This window comes from Perognathus longimembris, chromosome 16, assembly GCF_023159225.1.
Source record: "Perognathus longimembris pacificus isolate PPM17 chromosome 16, ASM2315922v1, whole genome shotgun sequence".
NCBI lineage: Eukaryota > Metazoa > Chordata > Mammalia > Rodentia > Heteromyidae > Perognathus > Perognathus longimembris.
Genome location: NC_063176.1, coordinates 18480562 through 18501496, shown reverse-complemented (window position 1 = coordinate 18501496; position 20935 = coordinate 18480562). Strand labels below are relative to the sequence as shown.

The 20935-nt window shown below is 48.5% G+C and overlaps 1 protein-coding gene across 1 annotated transcript; it reads right to left on the bottom strand.

Annotated features, from left to right (window-relative positions):
- Positions 1 to 7684: 7684 nt before the first annotated feature.
- Nkx6-1 (NK6 homeobox 1) lies at positions 7685 to 12564 on the bottom strand. Its single transcript, XM_048364492.1, has 3 exons — positions 11800 to 12564; positions 9974 to 10146; positions 7685 to 7952 (listed from the first exon to the last, which is right to left on the bottom strand). Exons 1-3 carry the CDS (start codon positions 12467 to 12469, stop codon positions 7698 to 7700), a joined length of 1098 nt encoding a protein of 365 aa, XP_048220449.1. The 5' UTR covers positions 12470 to 12564; the 3' UTR covers positions 7685 to 7697.
- Between the last annotated feature and the right edge of the window lie 8371 nt (positions 12565 to 20935).

The window sequence follows — 20935 nt, the reverse complement described above, 5'->3', positions numbered from 1 at the left end:
AGGAAGTGTGTCTCTGGCTTGAAGAAAATATTCTTGCTGGGCCATGAAGCCTCATCAGCTCCTTTCTGAGTCTGAGACTGCTTCATGGGAAGATGGGCATACAAAGCAATTTCACGCCCATCCTATGGGCTGTAATATCACATCAACGCCTGCATTTAGGTGTACCTTTGCCACTTGAGTTTTACAACTTTTGTGAGTCAGCTCTTACAATTAAGATGATTCTGTGGAGAATCCATAGAATACTGTTGAAGGGTTGACTTGCCTGGGGCTCAGGTGTCAGCAGGAACTAGAAGCTAGTAGTAGGGCTCTAGGCTTCTGGCTTTGCTAAAGTTAAGCAGCACCAGGCCTTCCTGTCACAGCCCTGGGATAATTCTGGTGGCATTTTCAGATAACTTAAGTAGTTATGAAAGAGGTTTTCCTCAAGAGTCTTTACCTTTAATATACTACTTTTCCTCCTGAGAACAAAGATAACTCTGTTAGATTCTTAGTTACCTTCACTATGTGACAAATTACTTGAAAAGTTAATGGTGTAAAACAATAAACCTTTTATTATCTCTGCAGTTTCTGCGGGTCAGGAATCCTGGAGAACTCAGCTGTGTGATGCTGTCTTGGTGACTTACACATTAGGCCCCAATGCTGGCCTAGGCCATGGTCCTTCAAAGGCCTTCAGGGAGGGGAATGGGTAGAGCATATGCCTGTAAATTTTACCTACACTCCTTGCAAATTAGGCAAGTTGAGCAGAGGTCTCAGATCCTGGCCAGATAGACTAGTTCATAGGACCACCTGAGTAAAGAAAACAAGAGGCTGACTTCCCCAAATTGAACACTTTATGAAAAAACAAGGAGAAAAAACGGTGTGTGTGTGTGTGTGTGTGTGTGTTGTACTAGCAGCAGCAGCAGTAATACTGGTCCTGGAGCTTGAACTCAGGGTCTGGACACTGTCCCTGAGCTCTTCAGCTCAAGTCTAGTGCTCTACAACTTTGAGCCATAGGGCCACTTCTGAGATAAGAGTCTCACAGACTTTCCTGCCTGGGCAGGCTTTGAACCACAATCTCAGCCTCCCTAGTAGCTAGGATTACAGCCATGAGCCACCTGCTCCTGGCACCCCTGTGTGCATCCCAAGTACTCTATTACTTGAACTACAGCTCCACTTCTGGCTATTTGATGATTAATTGCAGATAGGAGTCTGATGGCCTTTTATGCTCCAGTACCTTCGGACCACGATCCTCAGACCTCAGTCTACTGAGTAGTTAGGATTAAAGGCATGAGCCACTAAGACCAGACGAGCTTTACTTTCCATGAGCAATAAAACCATATTTAGGAAGATGATGATTAGGCTTCATGTATAAAAAGGAATGTTTAGAAGTACTTAAAAAATAAAAATTGTCTCAATTAGTGAGGCTTTAAGTTTCACATGAAGAAAAACAACTTCTTTTTTCCATTTTCCCTTTTATGACTTTCCCTTGGTGGAGGATCTATTCTGCTCAAGATAGCAGGGCTAAAAGGAACCTTAGGACAGGTCTTTTCTGTAGCCATGTCGGCTGTTATTGATGATGGTGGTTAAGACTGCTACAGCTCACTGTGTACCAGGTACTGGCCTAAGAACTTTAGTTCATTCTCCCAACAACTATTACCATCTTTGCTTTATATAGGCCATGGATGAGGCACACAGAGGTCAAATCTGAACCAAGATCACATAGTTACCGGTTAAGCTGTGATTCAGACCAGAGTTCTCCTCAGTTGCTCTACAACTTTCAAGCCCTCTCTCTCTCTCTTTTCTCTCTCTCTCTCTCTCATTCACTGTCTGTCTCTCTCTATACTGGGGCTTTATGATTAACTCAGGGCCTAGGTAATATCCCTTAGTTTTGTGCTCCAGACTGGTACTCTGCCATTTGAACAGGTCACCACTTGCAGCTTTTGGAACATTAATTGGAGATAAGGGTCTCATGGACTTTCCTGCCTGGGCTGGCTTTGAATTGCAATCCTGAGTTCTCAGCCTCCTGAGTAGCTAGGATTACAGGTGGGAGCCACCTGGCCTATATAATTGCTTGATCATGGCAAAGCTAGAAGATTTTTCAGGCCTTCTCACTGAGACCTGTTGATTGAGAGAGAAAACTTGACAAGCTCTTACAGATCAAATAAGTAATACAGGGAGAAAAGAAGGCCACTCCTCGGGATAAAAAACTGTTTGCTAATTTCTTGCCAGTAGCTGAGCAGAGTACCAAGTACTATGGGCAGGACTGAAAATGGTGACTTCCGAAATGACTACAAACCATGGACCTCTACACGGGACTCAGATTAGAGGCTTCGAACTTTGCAAGTGCCTTTGTTTGGAGATGTTCATACCATACAATAATAGTTAAGTTAATAGATTTTCAGCAGCCTCAATTTTCTGTGGTTATTGTGAGCAGATTTGCCCCAGTTTATAACCAAGAGTTTCTTGTCCTAGCTCTTACACACATTATCCCCCCAAAACTATTACAGGAACGAAAGGAGTTTGCGTACTGATTTACTGGCACATTTTTCTCTATCTACCAATTATACTGAATAATAATTAATTATGCCCTTACTACTTATTTTGGGTATCCCAAGACAGATAGAGGCAAAAAAAGTATTAAAGAAGCTATAGGGTTCCTCTATAAAAAAAATAATCTACATTTATTTAAACTGCATAGCAAAAGACTGCCACAAAGAGGCAGTTACCATCTTTGAATGTATCCTTATGCAAACTAACCCTTATTATTCAAAGTATATGGGCAGAGACGTTCTACTTCATGAGGTTCTACTTCAGAATGCTGGCTAGGAACCGGCAGGTAGCAAACACTGTGCAGACATTGTACTCCACTTTTGAAAGTTTTGAGTGAATGTTTTATTCAATGGAAATGTCTACTTTGGTGTATCTGAACAAATGACATACCACAATGTGTTTCATCTGTGACTAATAGAGGATGGAAAAGAAAAGTGAGAGCACAAACCCAGGCTCTCAGATAAATTTTCCAGTTTGTAGAATGACTAAGCCAATTGATGGAATGCTGAAGGCCACATTTCAGAAAACTATCCCATATTCCTTTGCCAACTTGCACATGCCATGACTACTTACCAGGCAAGCATTTAAAGGAGGGAATGAAGGCCTGTATTTTCTTAAAACGGGCTGGCTGGGCATGGTAGTTCACACCTGTAATTCCACCAGTCAGCAGGTTGCGACAAAAAGCTCACAAATTTAAGACCAGAGAGGACTACCTAGCAAGACCTCCATCTCTAAAAGGAAGATAGAAAGGGAAGGAGGGAGAAAGGGAGGGGTTATATCAGAAGAAATGCATTTATCTTTGAAGTTAGCCATAGAGATGCTACAAAACAAAATATACTTTCTTGTCTGAAAAGAAAAAGAGAAGTATACTAAAGAATGGCTTTACAAAGTTATGATGGAAGAGGAGAGCTTTTGAATGTCTCTGAAAGGTAAGAGGGAGCAAATTTAATTTAAAAAATTTGTTCAACTTACCCTAAAAGAGAGTTTCTAGATGAAATCTACCACTTACCTCTGTTGTTGTTATTACACAATCATTGACAATAGTCAATGATTAACAAAGGAGCCACTGTCTCTTTAAGCTATTCAGTGCTAGGAGTTCCCAAATGGAATTTCACCAGTGTGTGTGTGTGTGTGTGTGTGTGTGTGTGTGTGTGTGTGTGTCCTCCAATCACCAGCTTAAACAAGAGCAATGTAGACCCCCTCAAGTTGATGCTGGGTTAATAACATATGCAGTTATGCATCTATGTAGCGTGGTATTTCCATTAAATGCTGGCATCTAGAAGAGCCCACTAAAGGATAAGAAAACTCCAGAAAATGAGTGCTTTCCCCCCTCCCAATTCCCTCTTTGTGAGAAAAGTGGATTAAAGCACTTAGCACCTAGGAAATGTGCTCGTTGTGCCACAGCTTCTGAAAGGCAGGCATGTTTAACTTTGAATCCTGAAGGTGAACCAAAGAGAAAACAGGAGAACTGAGCGTGGACAGAAGAGATCTGAGTAGGAACCTTGAGTGTATGGGGACATCTGTCTGAGCCACACATCCGGGGCCTTTCCCTTCCACTCCCATCCAAACCCTGCAAGCAGCCTCTGGACTTCTCCTTTTTAGGAAAAGAAACCTACACACAACAAAAGTCAAAAGGCGGTTCAAGCCTCCCTCTCACCACACACAAAACCTTGTGTCTCTCTTTTTGTCCTCCACTGTTGACACTTTGTTGCCTGTAAACGGTTACAAAAGCAGTGATCTGTCAAGTCACTTGCTGTGACGTTGTTTTGTCACAACCCCTTTAACTGTGATGGCCGGTTGGCCTGCCTTAATCAGATGCTTATGGACGTTAATGCCATAACACATTAGAGCCAAGATGGAAAAATGACTCTTACCCTCCACGGCTGGACTGCAAAGTATTTCCTCAGCCTCTCCTCCAATGCTAGCTCTTAGCAAAAATCTGTTTTTTCTGCACTTGCAAACAACAGAACCAAAGCAATGGAGACAAAGAGAACTCGGGGAGCTGCCTCTCCACCCCTTTTCTCCTCTCTAGTTTTATAGGGGCCAGTTGCAACTGGTGGCCAGCTGCAGTCCTGGATGGAAGTAAATTAACTGGAAATCTCAAGTTGCTGCTGGAGTTAGCTGAGGGGGTGGGAAATGAAGCTGATGCCAGCACAGAGGCAGTCGCAAAAGCCCATGGCCCCCTCAGCTGGCTGCTACTGTGTCAGCACGGGGCCTGGCAAGCCAGCAGACCCTCTGCCCTTCTTCTTTGTAGCAGAGTCCAGACCCCTGGCTCTTGTCCTTCTCGATGCTCAAAGTTACAGGTGAAGAGCTCAGGGAGACCACTTCCCCATGCTTCAAACCATCAATGGCCACCTAGGCGCTTCCTGAAAAGAAGCTTCAACCAGATTCCCTGGTTCACTAGGAATATTTTAACTGTTGCTTTAATTGTTGTTTTTCAAGATCAATGTTTCTAATTATATCATGAGGTTTTGTTTTATTATCTTAGGAAGAAAGAATTAAAATGTCTTGATTTTTTTTAGAGCAGTAAGAGTGGTGGGTAAAAGTTAAGAATGATAAAGTAAAGAAGAGTTTATCTGTGGCAGGTGCAGAATAGGCTTGCTCCTCCTGCCTCCACTTCTTTCATTTCTTTTTTTTAAAAAAAGGAGAATAGAAAAGAGGGGAGAGAGAAGGGGAAAGAATTGAAGGCAGAAAAAAGGGAGAGAGGAATGAAAGAGAAAGGAAGGAAGGAAGGAAGGAAGGAAGGAAGGAAGGAAGGAAGGAAGGAAGGAAGGAAGGAAGGAAGACTGATTCTCATTGTGTAAAGCTCAGACTGAAATTACATTTTCTCACACCCTAACAACCTTTGAGGTAACTTCTATTCTGTGGTATACACACCTTAGTTTTACTAAGAAAATAGAAATTCAGAAGACTTGGAAAATACTTGAGGACTTTGTAAACTAGAGAAAAGAAAGAGGGCAGATTCTCATCCTTCCTATCATAAACCGTGCCATCAAGAATCTATTCTACAATAATCCCCTTCAGCAATTTCATTTTGTTGAACTTGTGAAAAATGTTTTATTTGTGAGGAAACAAAACAGACTCACTCTTTCTCTACCAAACCGGAGCCTGAAGAGTCTACTGAATTCTATTGATTTTTCTCTCTTTGATCACAAGCTCATTAACTTGCAGCACTGCAGAGATAACAGATAACTGCTATTTCCCTGAGCCTGTACCTTAGTATCGAAAAACAAAAGGACCCCAACATAGTGATAATAACCCTCGCCGTGGGATTCCCAAATACTTTTTGCCTATTGCTTGGGAGAAACTATAACCTTGCTTCCCAGGACTTTCACATCTGTGAAAAACAGCTTTCTTTAAATTCACCTTTCATTGTAATGTTCGGCAAAACCTGTCCTGCCACAAATTCTTACAGTCTTAACAGGCAACAGGAGGAGGGAAATGTCCTCAGAACAGCAATGCTTCGGAAAGATCTGTACAGCCTTCTCCTAGCTAACAGAATGGGGGGGGGGGGGCAGCTATCTTGGATGTATGAAAATGAGGACTTCCCAAACTCCCCAGGGACTTCTTTGCCAGGAAAAAGCCATCAGGAAAAAAATTAGACAACACAGACATCAGGAGCAGCCGGCTAGACAAGTCTCAAGCACTGTCAGTAGGGTCTTTTTTCTTCTATCTCCCAAATCCAAGAGAATAATCTTACACCTCCAATAATAACAATAATAACAATTATAATAATAAATAAATAAATAATGATGTCCCATAGCAAAAGCAGAGCTACAGCTATTTTGCCCAAGAAACAGAGATTACGGTTTTGTGGGTTTTTTTGTAGTCTTGACTTTTATTATTTCAGATGTCTGATGAGATCCGATGATCTGCACCGTTTCATTCAAGGCAACAAACGTCTTTAAACTGGTTTTGTTTTGTTTTGTTTTTAATTTGATTTCTCTTTTGAAACAGAAAGTGCATTACATTTAACTGGTCTTGCCAAGGGATTTCCTTCTCTTTACAAACCGAATTCCTCATATAAATTAATAAACGTTAAAGAGGCTAATATATCGCCGGTTATTAGCTTTTAAAAAAAGAAAACAATGTACATATTCTATAGTATTTTTATGATACAAAACACTTCAAATTCAATTACAGCAACTAAATGGATTTCTTTCATGTTCTGACCCAGAGCGGTTGTAACCATTCCCACCGTTTAACACGCAGTTTTGCTTTGTTTTTTAAATCAGAAAGGAGTTAAATTAAATACGAGCTATTGTAGCCCCTCCCTCCCCAATACTTTTCTTTAAATCACTAATAAATACCAACAAACGACTGTGCAATTTCAGCGGAGAACAGAGAGACAGGTGTGAGCCCCCCCAACGCCTCCCCCCCCCCGTTCCCACGTTCCAGCCTCCAGTTCCGGGGGCGGGGCCGGTGCAGGTGTGAGGATGGAGCCCGGGGGCGGGATGGAGAGGGGGACGAGGAGGGGGGCGGGGGGGCTCCCCAAAGCTAGTGCGGAAGAGGAAGGCGGGGGGGGGGGGGGAAGGGCCGGCGGGGGACGGTGACCTTCTCCTCTAAGTTTAACAGGAAAGGGGGGGGGCGCCATCTATGAGTAGCTCTCCAAAGAGCAGGGAGGACATCCAACTTCTTATACCAAATTAAAAAAGCAAAGTCTTCATTTTAAATATTCACAATAAAGTAACTTCTAGTCAGTGTGACTCACAATTTATTTACACAGAGCCTTCAACAGGTTACTCTAGTCGGCACAGCAGAGCACGGGAGGGGGGGACACCCTCTTTTCCCACGGGTGGTCTGGAGGTTCCCCCCGCCACCAGTGCCGCGGCGTGACGAGCCCTCGGAACCCCTCTCCACCGCCGGGACGGAAGCCAGGGCGCGGGGTGCAGGGGGGCGGGGCGGTGGCCGGGCGCCCGCGGCGGCGGGGGGGGGTGTTGGGGGTACCCGCAAAGGTCGGGGCCCCGCGGGCAGCGCGCTCCGGGGGCTGGCCGGCCTCTCCCCGGCCGCAGTCTCTCTCCCCGGCCCTCCCGGGCCTCGACTTCTCGCTTAGAAAAATAGATCTGTACATCTCGGGCAGCGGCTCGGGCGGCTCCCCGGGCGCTCGGGAGGAGCCCCCCGGCACCCCGGGACGAGCCCCCCGGCATCCCCGCCCCCCCCCCGCGGGGCGCTCAGGACGAGCCCTCGGCCTCGGACGCGTGCAGCAGGAGGCCGCCGCCGCCGCTCGACTTGTGTTTCTTCAGCAGCTGCGTGATCTTCTCGTCGTCCGAGTTGGGGTCCAGGGGCTTGTTGTAGTCGTCGTCCTCCTCCTCGTTCTCCGAGGTCCCCTTGAGCCGTTCCGTCTCCGAGTCTTGCTTCTTCTTGGCCGTGGCCATCTCGGCCGCGTGCTTCTTTCTCCATTTGGTCCGGCGGTTCTGGAACCAGACCTGCAGGCCGAGAAAGGGGCACCCCGAGACCGGGGGTGGGGGACAGGTGAGGGAGGGAGGAACGTCAAGCCGGGAGATCCAGGCCTGGCGATCGACCCCGGGTCTGGGGGGGGGGGGTCCCTCCCACGGGGTCCCGGGTGGCAGGCCCGACCTCCCCTTTTCGGGGCCTTCGGTCGCCCCAGGTTTGTCGGAGTCAACCGGCACCCACACACTGCCTGCCGTTGCCATAGTGATGGGGACACCAGCGGATAGAAGTGGTCACCAAGGGAGTCCTCAGAAAAGTAAGAAAACCGCAGCGCGATGTGTTTGGAAACTTCAAAATGAGTTTTGGAAAACTTAAAAATGAGTTTTCCTTTTTTTTTTTTTTTTTTAACAAAAATAAGCTCGCTCGTTCGAACACCGAAAAGGTTTTCCTCTTCATGAAGTTTCCCCCACGGTGGCTTTCCCTCTCCTGGACTAAGGAATTTCCTTAACGTGAGAAGTCACCTCGGTGCCTTTTCACTTTTGGACTTGTGATTGTTACACTCATTTCAGGCTTTTGAACCTACACAGGCATCGTATGTAAATTCCCTTGCATGCATAATATAGTTTCCAGCTAAAATACAAACCTCCACTCTTAAAAAGAAAAGTGAAAACTAGAATTGTAATCAATTGTGGCAAAAGAGAAAAGTTTGCCAGTTACATTATTTTTTCTATCATGCTCATACTTTCCAATGTCATTTGAATATTGCTCCTGCCCAAGTTACTCATTTTACATACAAATATATTAAACCTATTCATATATTTGACACATGTCTGATATGCATACTTTAACCTAAAGTAAGAAGTAACCTGTTTCCCATATATGTTGAATTAATTTTTATGCTTCTCATCCATTATGCATTGTATCTAAAGAATCAGAATTGTTAAGAAAGCAATTTTGATTTTCTTTTTATCTATACTAAGCCACTTCCTTGCACACAGGGATATTTACTGTGTCAAAAACAGATCCTCCAGGTCGTGATGGTAGGCTCTGTACCAGCCCACTGAAAAGGTAATTTTAAATGTGATGGTATTCTAATGGCCACAGGTTAAAAAATAAAAACTCCTAAAAATGTACTCTATATGCTTTTCAGAGGGAAATACACTCTAACCAGCCAACATGGTTAATGTTATTCCTTTCAATTCAGAGAGCGCCAGTAGAGCTAATGACAATGTATACCCCCAAAGAAACAAACTGGAAAAAAAAAGAGGAACCAAAGAGAATTCTGAAAATACAGGAAGCCATCAGAACGAATGTATTCAGCTGGTTCAATCTCTTAATTTCCAGAGAAGGGTTTCTAAAATTTGGTTTCCTAGAAATGCAGTGTACAACTCAATTACCAGCAAAGTGACGTTTTAATTACAACTTCTTATAAACTGCTTTAAATCTGTTGATAAAAAAAACTTGTTTTAAACAGAATTTAATCCTGTAATAATCTTAATATTTCATTTGGAAAAATGACTTCCAAAGTGATCGATTACCTTCAGCTAAGCTTAAAAAAAAAGAGAGAGAGAGAAACAGCTTTATCTAAGCTAGTTAGTAGTAGAGGTTGTAGGTTTTTTTTTTCTTATCTACAAATTAGAAGCAATGAAATGCTGATCTACATTAAGGAAGTCTGATCTAACAAAAACTAGGATGTCTTTCTTCACAGATAGAGTAAATAGTAGCCCTCTAACTGGTCTGATCTATTCACTGGGCTGATATTTCGGGAATGCTTTTATTCTCTTTTAACGATGAGTTCCCCTAACACAAGCTGCTATCTAGATAAACCTAATTTCAAAGGCGGGGGCTTGGATCCTTTTGTTTCTCAACAGAGCCCTCTCGCTAGACACCCAGTGCCTTTGTAAATCCCACTCTCTTCTCTGCCCTCAATGTCTCCCCAGGTTCCTCTGAGCACCGCCCTGTCCCTTCACGCTGTTGACTAGGTTGGGGACGCGAGGCCGGACGCCCGTGCGGTGCTCACCGCCGGGCCCCCTCGGGCTTTCCCAGGTCCACTCACCTTGACCTGACTCTCGGTCATCCCCAGCGAATAGGCCAGGCGAGCTCTCTCAGGCCCAGCCAAGTATTTCGTTTGTTCGAAAGTCTTCTCCAGAGCGAAGATCTGCTGGCCCGAGAACGTGGGTCTCGTGTGTTTTCTCTTCCCGTCTTTGTCCAATAAAATGGACCCTTGATCTGCAAGAAGCGATCAACGAGAGAAGAGAGGAAATAACTGGTTACAAGTGGCTCCACTGGGTTGAGAGAAGGCAAAATGGGGGGGGGGGGGAATGTTTTGGTGGGAAAAGAAAGCTTGCTCTGGACGCGGTGTGGTTCTTGGTGCCCAGTATTTCATCGTTTTATTCCTAACATGGTTATTGATATTTTGTTTGTGTTTTGTTGTTGCTGTTGTTTGGGGGTTTGTTGTTAAGCAGGGTGGGTGGAGAGACTGTAATTACCTCTTACTCAACTTCAAGGCCAAACAGCTAGGGAGCCTGCTTGCTGGAGTTTGCTGGGCAGAATCTAAGCCAGGTTACTTTGAGGAGTTCACCGACAGGAAAAAGGCCACTCTCTCCCCTTTGGGTGCGCAACTGCCTCGGGCTTTTACATTAGGACACCGACAGTTTTGTTTTACTTCCAAGAATCCCTAATCTGCGTCCAGGCAACAAAGGGCCCCTTGTTTTTGCACACAATAACTCCAAATTCCTCCCACCCCCCAGCCTAACGCCACTGGCGGCTGGAGGGGGGAATGGGGAGGAGGCGCTGTCTTTGTTGGCGACCCATACACAACTATCAGAAAGATACAATAGTGTCACCCTGACACCCCAACAGCCCCTCCGCGCTCGTCCTGGGGCTTCCCAAAGGAGCCTCTAACTTGGCTCCCACAACTTCTACACTTAATGCGCTCAACTTCACGGAAACGGGTTCTGAGACTTGGAGACGCTTCTCAGATTTAGCCAGCCGCAAAGTAGAGCTTAAGGGGGGAGCTCAGGCCGGGTCCCCAATGCCACCTAGGGGTGGCAGCCTCGGCAGATCGATAGCCTACTCCCCGGAAAACTAACGGAAGTTGGGGGGGGGCACTCCTGATCTCAGGCAAGATCATTGTGGGATGTTAGTTTCCCCGGCCTGTGCTACGTCGCTTCGTGGTTTCTCTCCCTCCTATGTTAGGTAGTAAAGTACTAAGATTGTGCCTCCGGGTGCTGACACCTAACCTGCCCAAGCAAGGGTCGAGGGGTGTGGGGAAGTGCGGGCCCAGCACTAGGGGTGGCCCGTAGCCCCCATGCACGGCTGGCTCTGGGAACCTCTGGCCTGTCTCCAGTGGCTCCTGGTGGCCCGGCGTGCAGGCGCGGCAAAGGCTGAAGCGCCAGACAGGGACAGCCAGAGAGATCCGCGCGCAAAGGCACGCACTTGGGCGGCCGGGGACAGCTGCGGTGCTCTAAGCACTGACGTGCAGCAAGGCCTGGGGCAGACCGGCCGAAGCACGGTGGGGCTGTGCCGTCCGGAGGGAGCCGGCCAAGCGGGGTCGCGGTGGGGCCTGGCTGGCCCTTCCCTCCTCTGAGGTCAGAAGGAGAAGAAAAAAAAAAAAAAAAAAAAAAAAACAAGACACTACTCTGGGTTGCCCCGAGACGCGCAGGCTTGGCCCAGGCGTGCCCAAATTTGGGGGGAGAATGAGGAGCCTGGGAGAAGCCACCCAGCTCCGGAAAGCGAGGCGCCTTGGCTAGACGCCGTGGGCCAGGCTAGAGCGTCTGATCCTGGCAGGCAAGAGGTTGAACCGACCGGGAGCCGGCCGGGCAAACACGGTGGTCGCGGGGGGTGGGGGTGGGGACCGGGTCGCGGGCGATCGGTACTCACGAGGGGTGCAGGCCAGGCGCGCGTCCCTCCAGGGTGGGCTCTGCATCACTCCGGGCCAGAAGATGGGCGTCCGGCCCGGCAGCTCGGCCAGGGGTTTGGGGTACCTGCCCACCGCGGCCACGGCAGCGGCGCTGGGGCTGAAGTAGAGCCCCGGCGGCGGCGGCGGCGGGCTCAGGCTGCTGAAGCGGGGCAGGCCGGCCAGCAGCCCGGCGGGCGAGGAGGCGGCGGCGGCGGCGGCGGCGGCGGCGGCCGCGGCGGCCGAGGCCGAGGAGGCAGAGGCGGACGAGGAAGAGGAGGAGGAGGAACCAGAGGGCGAGGCGGAAGGCAGGGCGGCCCCCGAAGCCACGGGCATGGAGGGCCGGCTCAGGATGTCGTTGATGCCGTGCGGGGTGGCGGCCGAGAGCTGTTGCGGGGGGCTACCCAGGGACGACAGTCCCCCCGCGGCCGGGGGCTTCAGGCCACCTGGATTGTGGGCACCCAACGGCGGGGAGGGCGACGAGGACGAGGAAGAGGAGGAGGAGGAGGAAGGGGGACCCGCAGGCAACGGGGGGTACGCGGCGGGGTACAGAGGGGTCTTCATCTCGGCCATGCTGTGCAGGGCGGCCAGGGGCGGGCTGCTGAGCAGGAAAGCGCTCTGCCGGGTGCCCTCCATCGCCCCCACCGCTAACATCCCCCGGCCAGGCCGGAGCCCGCAGCCGCGCAGCGACGGCGCCGGCCCGTCCCCCCGCGGGGCTGGGGAAGCCGCGCGCGCCCCGGGCGCAATCGGGGTGTCGCGGGCCGCACCTGGGGGCGACCGAGGACGGCGCCGAGCACGCGGGCGCCCAGAGTTGCTGTCCGGGCTGTGCAGCCGAAATGTCCAAAGCCGCCACGCGAGAGGCCGTTGGGTCGTGGAGACCAGCGGGTGTCCGTCCGGAGAGGGCTCAGCGGTCTGTGGGCTCCCGGAGTCCTGGGTTCAAGTCCTACTAAGTCTTCTTCTTCAAGGCTCAAAGTCGGCTACCCCGCATCTTCTTCCCCCCCCCCCCCAGGGAGATACGCAGAACAAGCCCCCCGCCGGTCGCCGGGAGTTTGTAACAAAGTTGAGAGTCACCGAATCTCCACTTGGATGGAAGAGGGTGGGGGCTGGCTCGTTTCTTTGGGGGAGGTGGCGGGGGGGGGGCGACGTTCAAAGGATGCTGGGGTCCGCCACCGCCGCTCCCCTAATCGCAGGCGGAAGCTCCGCTCGGTCGGATTCGCACTCGCGGCCCGCTGCCGGCGGGGACGGAGCGCATCCAGCCCGTGGGGCGATCTCGCCTCGGGCGGGTTTCCTTGGCGGGGACGCAGCGCCAAAATAAAAAAAGAAGGTTGGGGGGGCGGGGGGACAATGCCACCACCACCCGCGAAGCTCTGAGGTTCGGCCTTCCCCTCCGGGTCGCCGGGCGGGCGCTAGAGTTGCGAGGTTGAAAAGAAAGGGGGGAGGGGAGGGGGGAAAAAAAAACAGAAAAACAAAGACTTAAGTGTGAAAAGTCTGCCGACTCGCCTGCAGCTGCGATCCTCGACCACGGGTGTCCGCGGGGCCCCCTGCCCCGCCCGGCGCGGCCGCTCACTCCCCGCCGTTCTCTCCCCGACGGTGCATTTTCCGCGCGGCTTCGCAGGCTGTGGCTCCCCAAGCCCCGTCCTGCGCGGCCACACTGACCCTGTCCGGGGCGCCGCCACTCTCGTCCTCCCTCCAGACCTGACAGCTCGGATGAAGCTCTCAAAGGTAATAAAACATTTGCATCACTCTCGGCCGCTCTTTAGCTGGGGGGGACCGAAGGGAGGGGACAGTGGGGGGGCCAAAATGAGAACTTTGTGGGGAGTCACTCCGGGGCGGTGGAGAAGGGCGGTGCCGAGAAGTGGGGCGCCGGCCGGCGGGGGGGGGGGCTTAGCCACCGTCTCCAATAGCGCACGGCCTCCCGGCTCTGGGGCACGCCCACTTGGGAGCGCCACGCTCTCGGATTGGCTGGGACTAACAAGTTCTAAGGCCGCGCCCGCCTAGTCCCCGCCCACCACCCCGGCGAGTGGGCGGAGCCAGGAGGGGCGGGGCCTGCCCGGGGAGCGGTTCTGCGCTGGCGGCCAGAGGCAGCCACAATTAATTGTGTTAAATAAAATGGGGAAAGGGAGGGAGCAGAGACGAAACCTGTATTACTTTTTTTTTTTAAGAGAAGAATAAGGAAAACTTAGCCCTTTTATGGAAAGGCAGTTCATATTCTTCCCTGCCCCTTCCCCCGCCCGCTCGCGTCATGCTGGCCCCTTCCCCCTCCAGTCTTCGGCGCCTCGTCCCGAACCGAGTCTGGACCCCGGGCAAAATGGAGCTAATGGAGCTGGCAGCCGGCGCGGCCCCAGCCCGGCTCCTGCTTTTGAAGGGATTAATTAAAGGCCATCTGGGCTCTTCTTAGGGTGGTGTAAATTAATTTGTTGCTCCTTAAGCCTATAGCTGTCTTTAATCCTCTTGTAGACCGAAGGATCGTCCTTTTCCATCTTTCCATCTTTCATTCCTGGGCCTCCCCGCCACCATTATCTTTTATAGATTTATTGACTCTGATAAGAACCGAATCAGCTTCATGGGGACATTTACCTCCCGTGTTATGTTTAGACATGAGAGCTGTGAGTTGTTTAATTTTTTTTCTCTGCTATTATTATTGTTATATTTACATGGGGATAGAACCACCAGACTTCAAGCGGAGACTTGACTTGAAGTATTTGGGTAGGTACTGCCTAGGGACTGCAAGCTTTTGAAAACCCTCTTTGAGCCAGGATTGTTGCAGAAATGTGACTGGGTGTCTGGTGCTCAAGAGCCCCATTGCCATTTTCTTCACCCTCGCAGTTTCTGCAGTCGGTTTTTAAGTTCCTGGCAGGCACAAACTGTGTCCCCAAGGAGAAAAGCTTTCGGGACGATTTTTAAGAATTTGAGTTATTAAACTAATATACAACATGATGGGTGCTGATCAGAACAGCAATTTACATGAGATCATTAACTTTACATGGAATATGGAGGAAACAGGAATAAATGCACCAAGTGGCTGGAGAATGAAACTTGAACAGCGCCAAAGGTGGATGGAGTTTGGTTTTTAAATTGGTCTTAGCCCGAAAAGCTAGAGTTCTTCCTTCCCTGCAACAATCTCCATTTTCAAAGATGTAGGTTTTAAGGTGTCAGCTTGAAGTTGCATTTGAGATTTGGTGGGAAAAGAAAGGGTTTCCTCTCTGTCACTACTTCTACCACTTCGAAGCCTGAAGGGATGGTACTTGGTCCTTTCTCTTCCCTACTCATCTTTATTAACTTGAAAGACTTGGTTAAATCCATTTCATAGACTTTAGGATCTGACCTGCAGGAAGGCGAAGCCTTTCATCAACGTGAATTATGCTAAGGTGTCAGGGCCAGGCTTCGGCCTCACAGGGAAGTCGGTGTGGGCACAGACTGACTGCATTTCTGCCCCAGACCCCTGGTGGGGCAGGCCCCTGGCGCTGGCCTCGGCCTCCCTCGCAGCGCAGCTCAGGCCCCCGAGCTCGCGTTTCCACACCAACTTGCTTGCTTACAAAGGAAACTTCTCACCATTTCCCCGGTGGTACACAACCTCCCACTTGGATCCAGCGCCCAGATCTTGAACCCCGGCCTCCTATCCTAATACTCTAGTCCTGAAAAGGCAATACTGCCCAGGACTAGGTAGAAACTAAGAGAAGCTAGTGAACCCCCAAGATGTGCATTTCAGAAAGCGACAACTCCCCTTTGCTCCTGATTTGCGAACTTATTGATACTGCAGTTAAAATTAAAAAGGTGTGTGTGCGTGAGAGAGAGAGGTATTTTCAACTCAACTCACTTCAGCTTAAGTGATATGTTTCACACAGCTGGGTGTGAAGAGCTGGCCTTCGTTTTTATGCACCATTCATACCGTAGAATTAAAATAGCATTTTTCTTAATGACAGCAACACAACATTCTGGAGTTTGTGTACCTTGATCCCTGCGAAGTGAACCCGAACGCCTCAGTTCCCCAGCAGGGCTGCGTGTATTCCGAACCCCGGTCGTCCAGGGTTGAAAGACGGCGCGACTCGTGGCCAGGTTGCTGTTGGTCGTGGATCCGCAGGGGGCTGGCCGCCGCGCGCCGAGGGCCGGGCCGGGCGTCCTGGCAGGGAGGGAGCGGACTGCCCCAACTCCAGCTGGGAAGAGTTGCTTAGTCCTGGACTCCAACGGGCCGGCGTCAAAACCACCTTGGAGACAGTGTCCTGGGCAAGCTGATGCCCAGATTGCGAGGAGGCCTGTTTCGGGGGAAGCGGTCTAACCCACTGCTGCGCCCTGCCTTCAAATGCCCCGGGAGTCAGGACTTGCTCTCCCGGGAGACCCCCAGCCCCTCCGGCCCGCGGCCTAATAAAGTGTGGAAGCCTCTCTCTCTCTCTCTCTCTCTCTCTCTCTTTCTCTCTCTCTCTCTCTCTCTCTCTCTCTCTCTCTCTCTCTCTCGCTCTCCCTCTCTCTCTCCCTCTCTCCCTCTCCTTCCCTCCCTCCTTCCCTCCCTCTCTCTGTCTCCCTGTGTCTTCCCCTCCTCATATATATTGTGCTTAAAAGCAAATGATTTTCATTTTAATGATAAATCACCCAAAGTTGGCCATTTCTGAGTGTGCAAAAGAGCCCCAAAGGGTAGGTGTGACAAAGGCCATGTACCCCCAGTGGATTTGGAGCCTCACCCAGCACATCTGTTTGGGGGTTAGTGTTTTCCTCCAGTTTCTCAGTTCTGTGGCTTACACTATCCACTTGACCTCCCCACCCTCTCTTTAATCCTTGAGACAGAATCTCCAAGCGCATTTCTGCTGCTTCTGTTTTAAGCCAAAGAAGCAGCCATTAAATTCAGGGTAATGCACTGAATGAATACAAATGCAAAGGCAGCTAAATGTACTTACACTGGGCGATCAGGAAAGGATGCCTCAAATATATTAATGTCAAATGCTGGAATACTCAAACGGAGCTGTGGAAAGTCAGATTCCTATATGTGCAAGAAGAGGGGCAGGAATATGAAGGATTTGTGTGTTTTTACAGGCCAAAAATGTCTGTAAAATGTGTTTGCTTGGATTTTCTATACGACTTCCATCATTTCCCTTCGTCCAATGAGGGGGAACTGTTTGGGCTGAGTGGAGAAGATAGCTGGGCCTTACTGAATGTTAATAAAAGGGGTTGCGGTGTCCAAGGAAGAAAGAAGACAATCCTAAGTTTGGACCAACCTAATCTCAGAAGTGATGGGAAAGCAAAGGCACTTGTGTTTTTCTTTGCTTCCTGTGAATTCTGTGGGCTGAGAACTGGACCTTGATGGTACTTTTGTTCAGCCGAGAGCAAGCTGAAGACTTGGGAAGGCTAGCTAGAAAGGGGCGAGCCGGTGGGATACTAGCACCCTGAGGGAAGGCGAGGAAGCCCTTGCGGTCCTACTTAGGAAGCCTGGAAACGTCCTGTAACTATGTGAGCCACAGGCTGCTGTACTCCCGTGCAGTACAACTGCACAACAGTGAGACGCTCCCTCGGGGGCTAGGGGGGTTATGGAGGTTATGGAGGGGGGACGCTGCCAGGTCCAAGAAGATGGGAAAAACTGGAGTCCCAGAAACACTGGCAATTCCACAACCAGACACCAGTTATGAATACATGTAAGAAAACACCTGCGACCTTCTAGCTCGGAGTGCAAATCAAATCTTTTGTCCCCTGACAATGAAAATTACCTCCCATCCTAGGTGCCCACCCCCCTGCCCCCCCAAAGACCTATTTGCTTCCAAAGGACTCAGTTGTTTTGAAGCCTATTCTGAAATATGTGAAGCCAGGTAATCTGGCCAGGTAGGACTGTCTATTGCTTTCCAGAATTAATCAAACACCAGTCCAGTTGGACACACTCAGTGTAAAAGTATCAGTCAGATGGAGTCAGGCGCCAGTGGCTCATGCCTGTAATCGTAGCTACTAAGGAGGCTAAGATCTGAGGATGGCAGTTCAAAGCCAGCCCATGCAGGGCTTTGAGATTCGTATCTCCAATTAGTCACAGAAAAAGGGGTAGATCTCTAGCCTTGAGCAAAAAGGACCCAAGGACAACACCCAAGCCCAGAGTTCAAGTCCCAGGACTGGCAAATAAATGAATAAATAAAAGTATCATATTGAACAGCCTTGAAAAACTTAAATTGGACATATTTTTTAAGGAGGTAATAAACTAGTTTCTCTTTCTCTTTTGAAAAAATTGCTGATGCCCTAAGAGCTGGGGGTGTAGGTGTTAGACCTTTTTCCTGTCTCTTATATGCAGCTCTTAAATAAAAAAGTTACTTTGTTATTTTATTTTGTGGGGTTGTTGGGCTCACAAGTCTTCAGACTTGTAATGAAACCCTGAGCAGTTATCGCCCCCTTGTGGCAAAACATTTCTTAGCAGTTTGTGATGTACGGAGGATGCGGAGACCCTACTCTGTGAAGTAACTTGTTTTCTCCCTGAGGCCTTTGTGGAACTTTTGTGCTATTTGATCATGCAAGAAAACACCCTGACCTTCTATCTCGGCTTAATTTTAATTCAATCTCTTGCTTAATTTTAATCAGAACTGCCAAATTGAAAATGTGAAGTATCGACCTGGCAGTTCTTGGTTTAATTCAGAGGACAAACCCTTCTAGAATGAACTTTTCTTGTTCATAGACCAAGGTTGATTCCAATAGTTGGCTGTGCTGTGATCAGACAAATCTCAGATTTTATTGGGAATCAGTGTATAATTTCTCCCTTTCTTCTCATATTATCAAGCAGAATTTTTCTCAAGGTAGAAACCTGGAATTCAGAGAGAGAGAGAGAGAGAGAGAGAGAGAGAGAGAGAGAGAGAGAGAGAGAGAGAGAGAGAGACTATACAACAAAGAGCCCCCTAACAATCCCACTGTCACTGTCAAACATTTAGACTTTGCTTGCTATCTTTTCTCTGGTCTTTATGCTTTGATTTAATAGTTGAAATCATATCGAATATAATGTATCCTTAAGCCCATTTGTATGGGGAGGGAGGTACTGGAATTTGAAATCAAGGTCTTCAGCTTACAAGGCTTGGTCTCTTGAGACATACATGCAACCCCTCACTAAACCTATTTTTATAACCTTTATTAGCTTACTGAAGCAAGGGAAGAGCTGGAGGATTTGAGATCTCCTAGATTGAGCTGCTGGGGCAAAGGACCTTGAGCATATGTCAGAAGAGCTAGGTTAGGCTCAACTAACAAGCAATCTTGCAAGGAGATCTCTCCATTGACAAGGGTTGGGCCCTGATTCCGCCCTTGACATAAATCCTCACTCAGCTACTCTGGCCTTTGGTCTTCAGAATTTTGTGATGCAATAATAGTAACGAATACTGAGTGTTTACTATTCTAAATATTTTCTAGTAGTAATTGAGCAACTCTGTGAATTAGGTAGTAACAGTGTCTACTTAAAGCACAATTAAAGAGACTTGCTCAAGATCACACTGCTACAAAGTAAGAATATGGGGATTTAAACACCTTGCAACAAGGTCTGTGCTTTAAATTGGTATATTATACTACATTACTGAGAAACTTTCAAGAACTTGAGGAAGCACAGGCTGATGACGTAATATAGTGGCAGAGTGCTAGATTGGCATGCTACTTAAGGCCCTGGGTTCAATCTCTAGCATCAAAACAAAGCAATGTGTAAAAGCAGTTCCAATATCATAAATTGATAAGTAAGTACAAAATTAATCTTTGACTGTTTTGTTACAGACAAATATAATAATTCAGCTTCTTAAACAAGAAATACACTGAAAATTTTTTGGAGCATATTGTTTCCTTAATTATTCAGATAAAAGCTAGGCACCAATGGCTCACACTTGAAATCCTAGCTACTCATGAGGCTGAAAACTAAGTACAGTGGTTATAAGCCAGCCTGGGCAGAAAAATCTGTCAAATTTTTATGTTCAATTAAACCACCCAAAAGCCAGAAATGGATCACTAGCTCAAATGGTAAAACACCATCCGTGAGTGAAAAAGCTCAGGCACAGCAACTAGACCTTGAAGTTAAAGTCCCCATACTAGTGCATGGAGACATATACACACACACACACACACACACACACACACACACACACATGCTCACACACACACAAATTATTCAAGTAAGAACTTAATTTCTCCTAGCTAGCATGAGACCCTAATTTCTGAAAATAGATTAGGCTTGGGTTTATATGTAAATCAAATGTTTGGGTGTGAAAATAACCTCACATTAATTTTTTTACTTTGTATAGTTTGTCTTTTGTTTTGATCTGATTTTATAGTCCTGGAGAAGGAAACCCAAGGTCTGGCAAATGACAGGCAGGCCACCTACCACTGAGCTACATACATTCCCAGCCCAGACTTCCTCTGAGCCATGTCTCCAGCCCTGTTTGCCACTTTTTCTTTTTGTGTTGGTTATGGGGCTCGAACTCAGGGACTATGATCTTGAGTAAATGAATTACTCTATTTAAAACCGGCACGCTAACAAGCCATGCGCACAAGTCACTCACTTGAAGGGCCGCTTGGTGCATTGCCTCTCCACGGGGCTGTCTCCCCTGAGCTCCCCCTGTAGCCGTTGCTTTCAGAGGTGAGATTTCCCAAAGGAAGTCAGTCCTGGAAGAGGACACACAAGAAAGAAAATGACCCGGAACCCTGAATGTACCAAGGTGCTTTGGGTGGTAGAGATTAACAATTCAAAATAGAATGTGGAGGCCAAACTTGATCTGGAAAGAAGGAAATCTTCCAAGGAGCTCCCAAGGAGCTGAAGAGGAGCACCTTGCACAAAGACCCTAGTTGTTCCAGATACTCCCTTTCTTTTTTCTTTTCTTTTTTTTTTTTTTTTTTGGCCAGTCCTGGGGCTTGGAGCACTGTCCCTGGCTTCTTTTTGCTCAAGGCTAGCACTCTGCCACGTGAGCCACAGCGCCACTTCTGGCCATTTTCTGTATATGTGGTGCTGGGGAATTGAACCCAGGGCCTCATGAATACGAGGCAGGCACTCTAGCCACTAGGCCATATCCCTAGCCCCATCCCTTTCTTACTTTGCGTTTACTGCGCTATTAGGAGGGCTGAGTTCAGATGTTCTCATTTGATCCAGGAGCTGCTCCTGGAAAGCAAGGAGAGAAGCCGTTGCCCATATTTGGACCA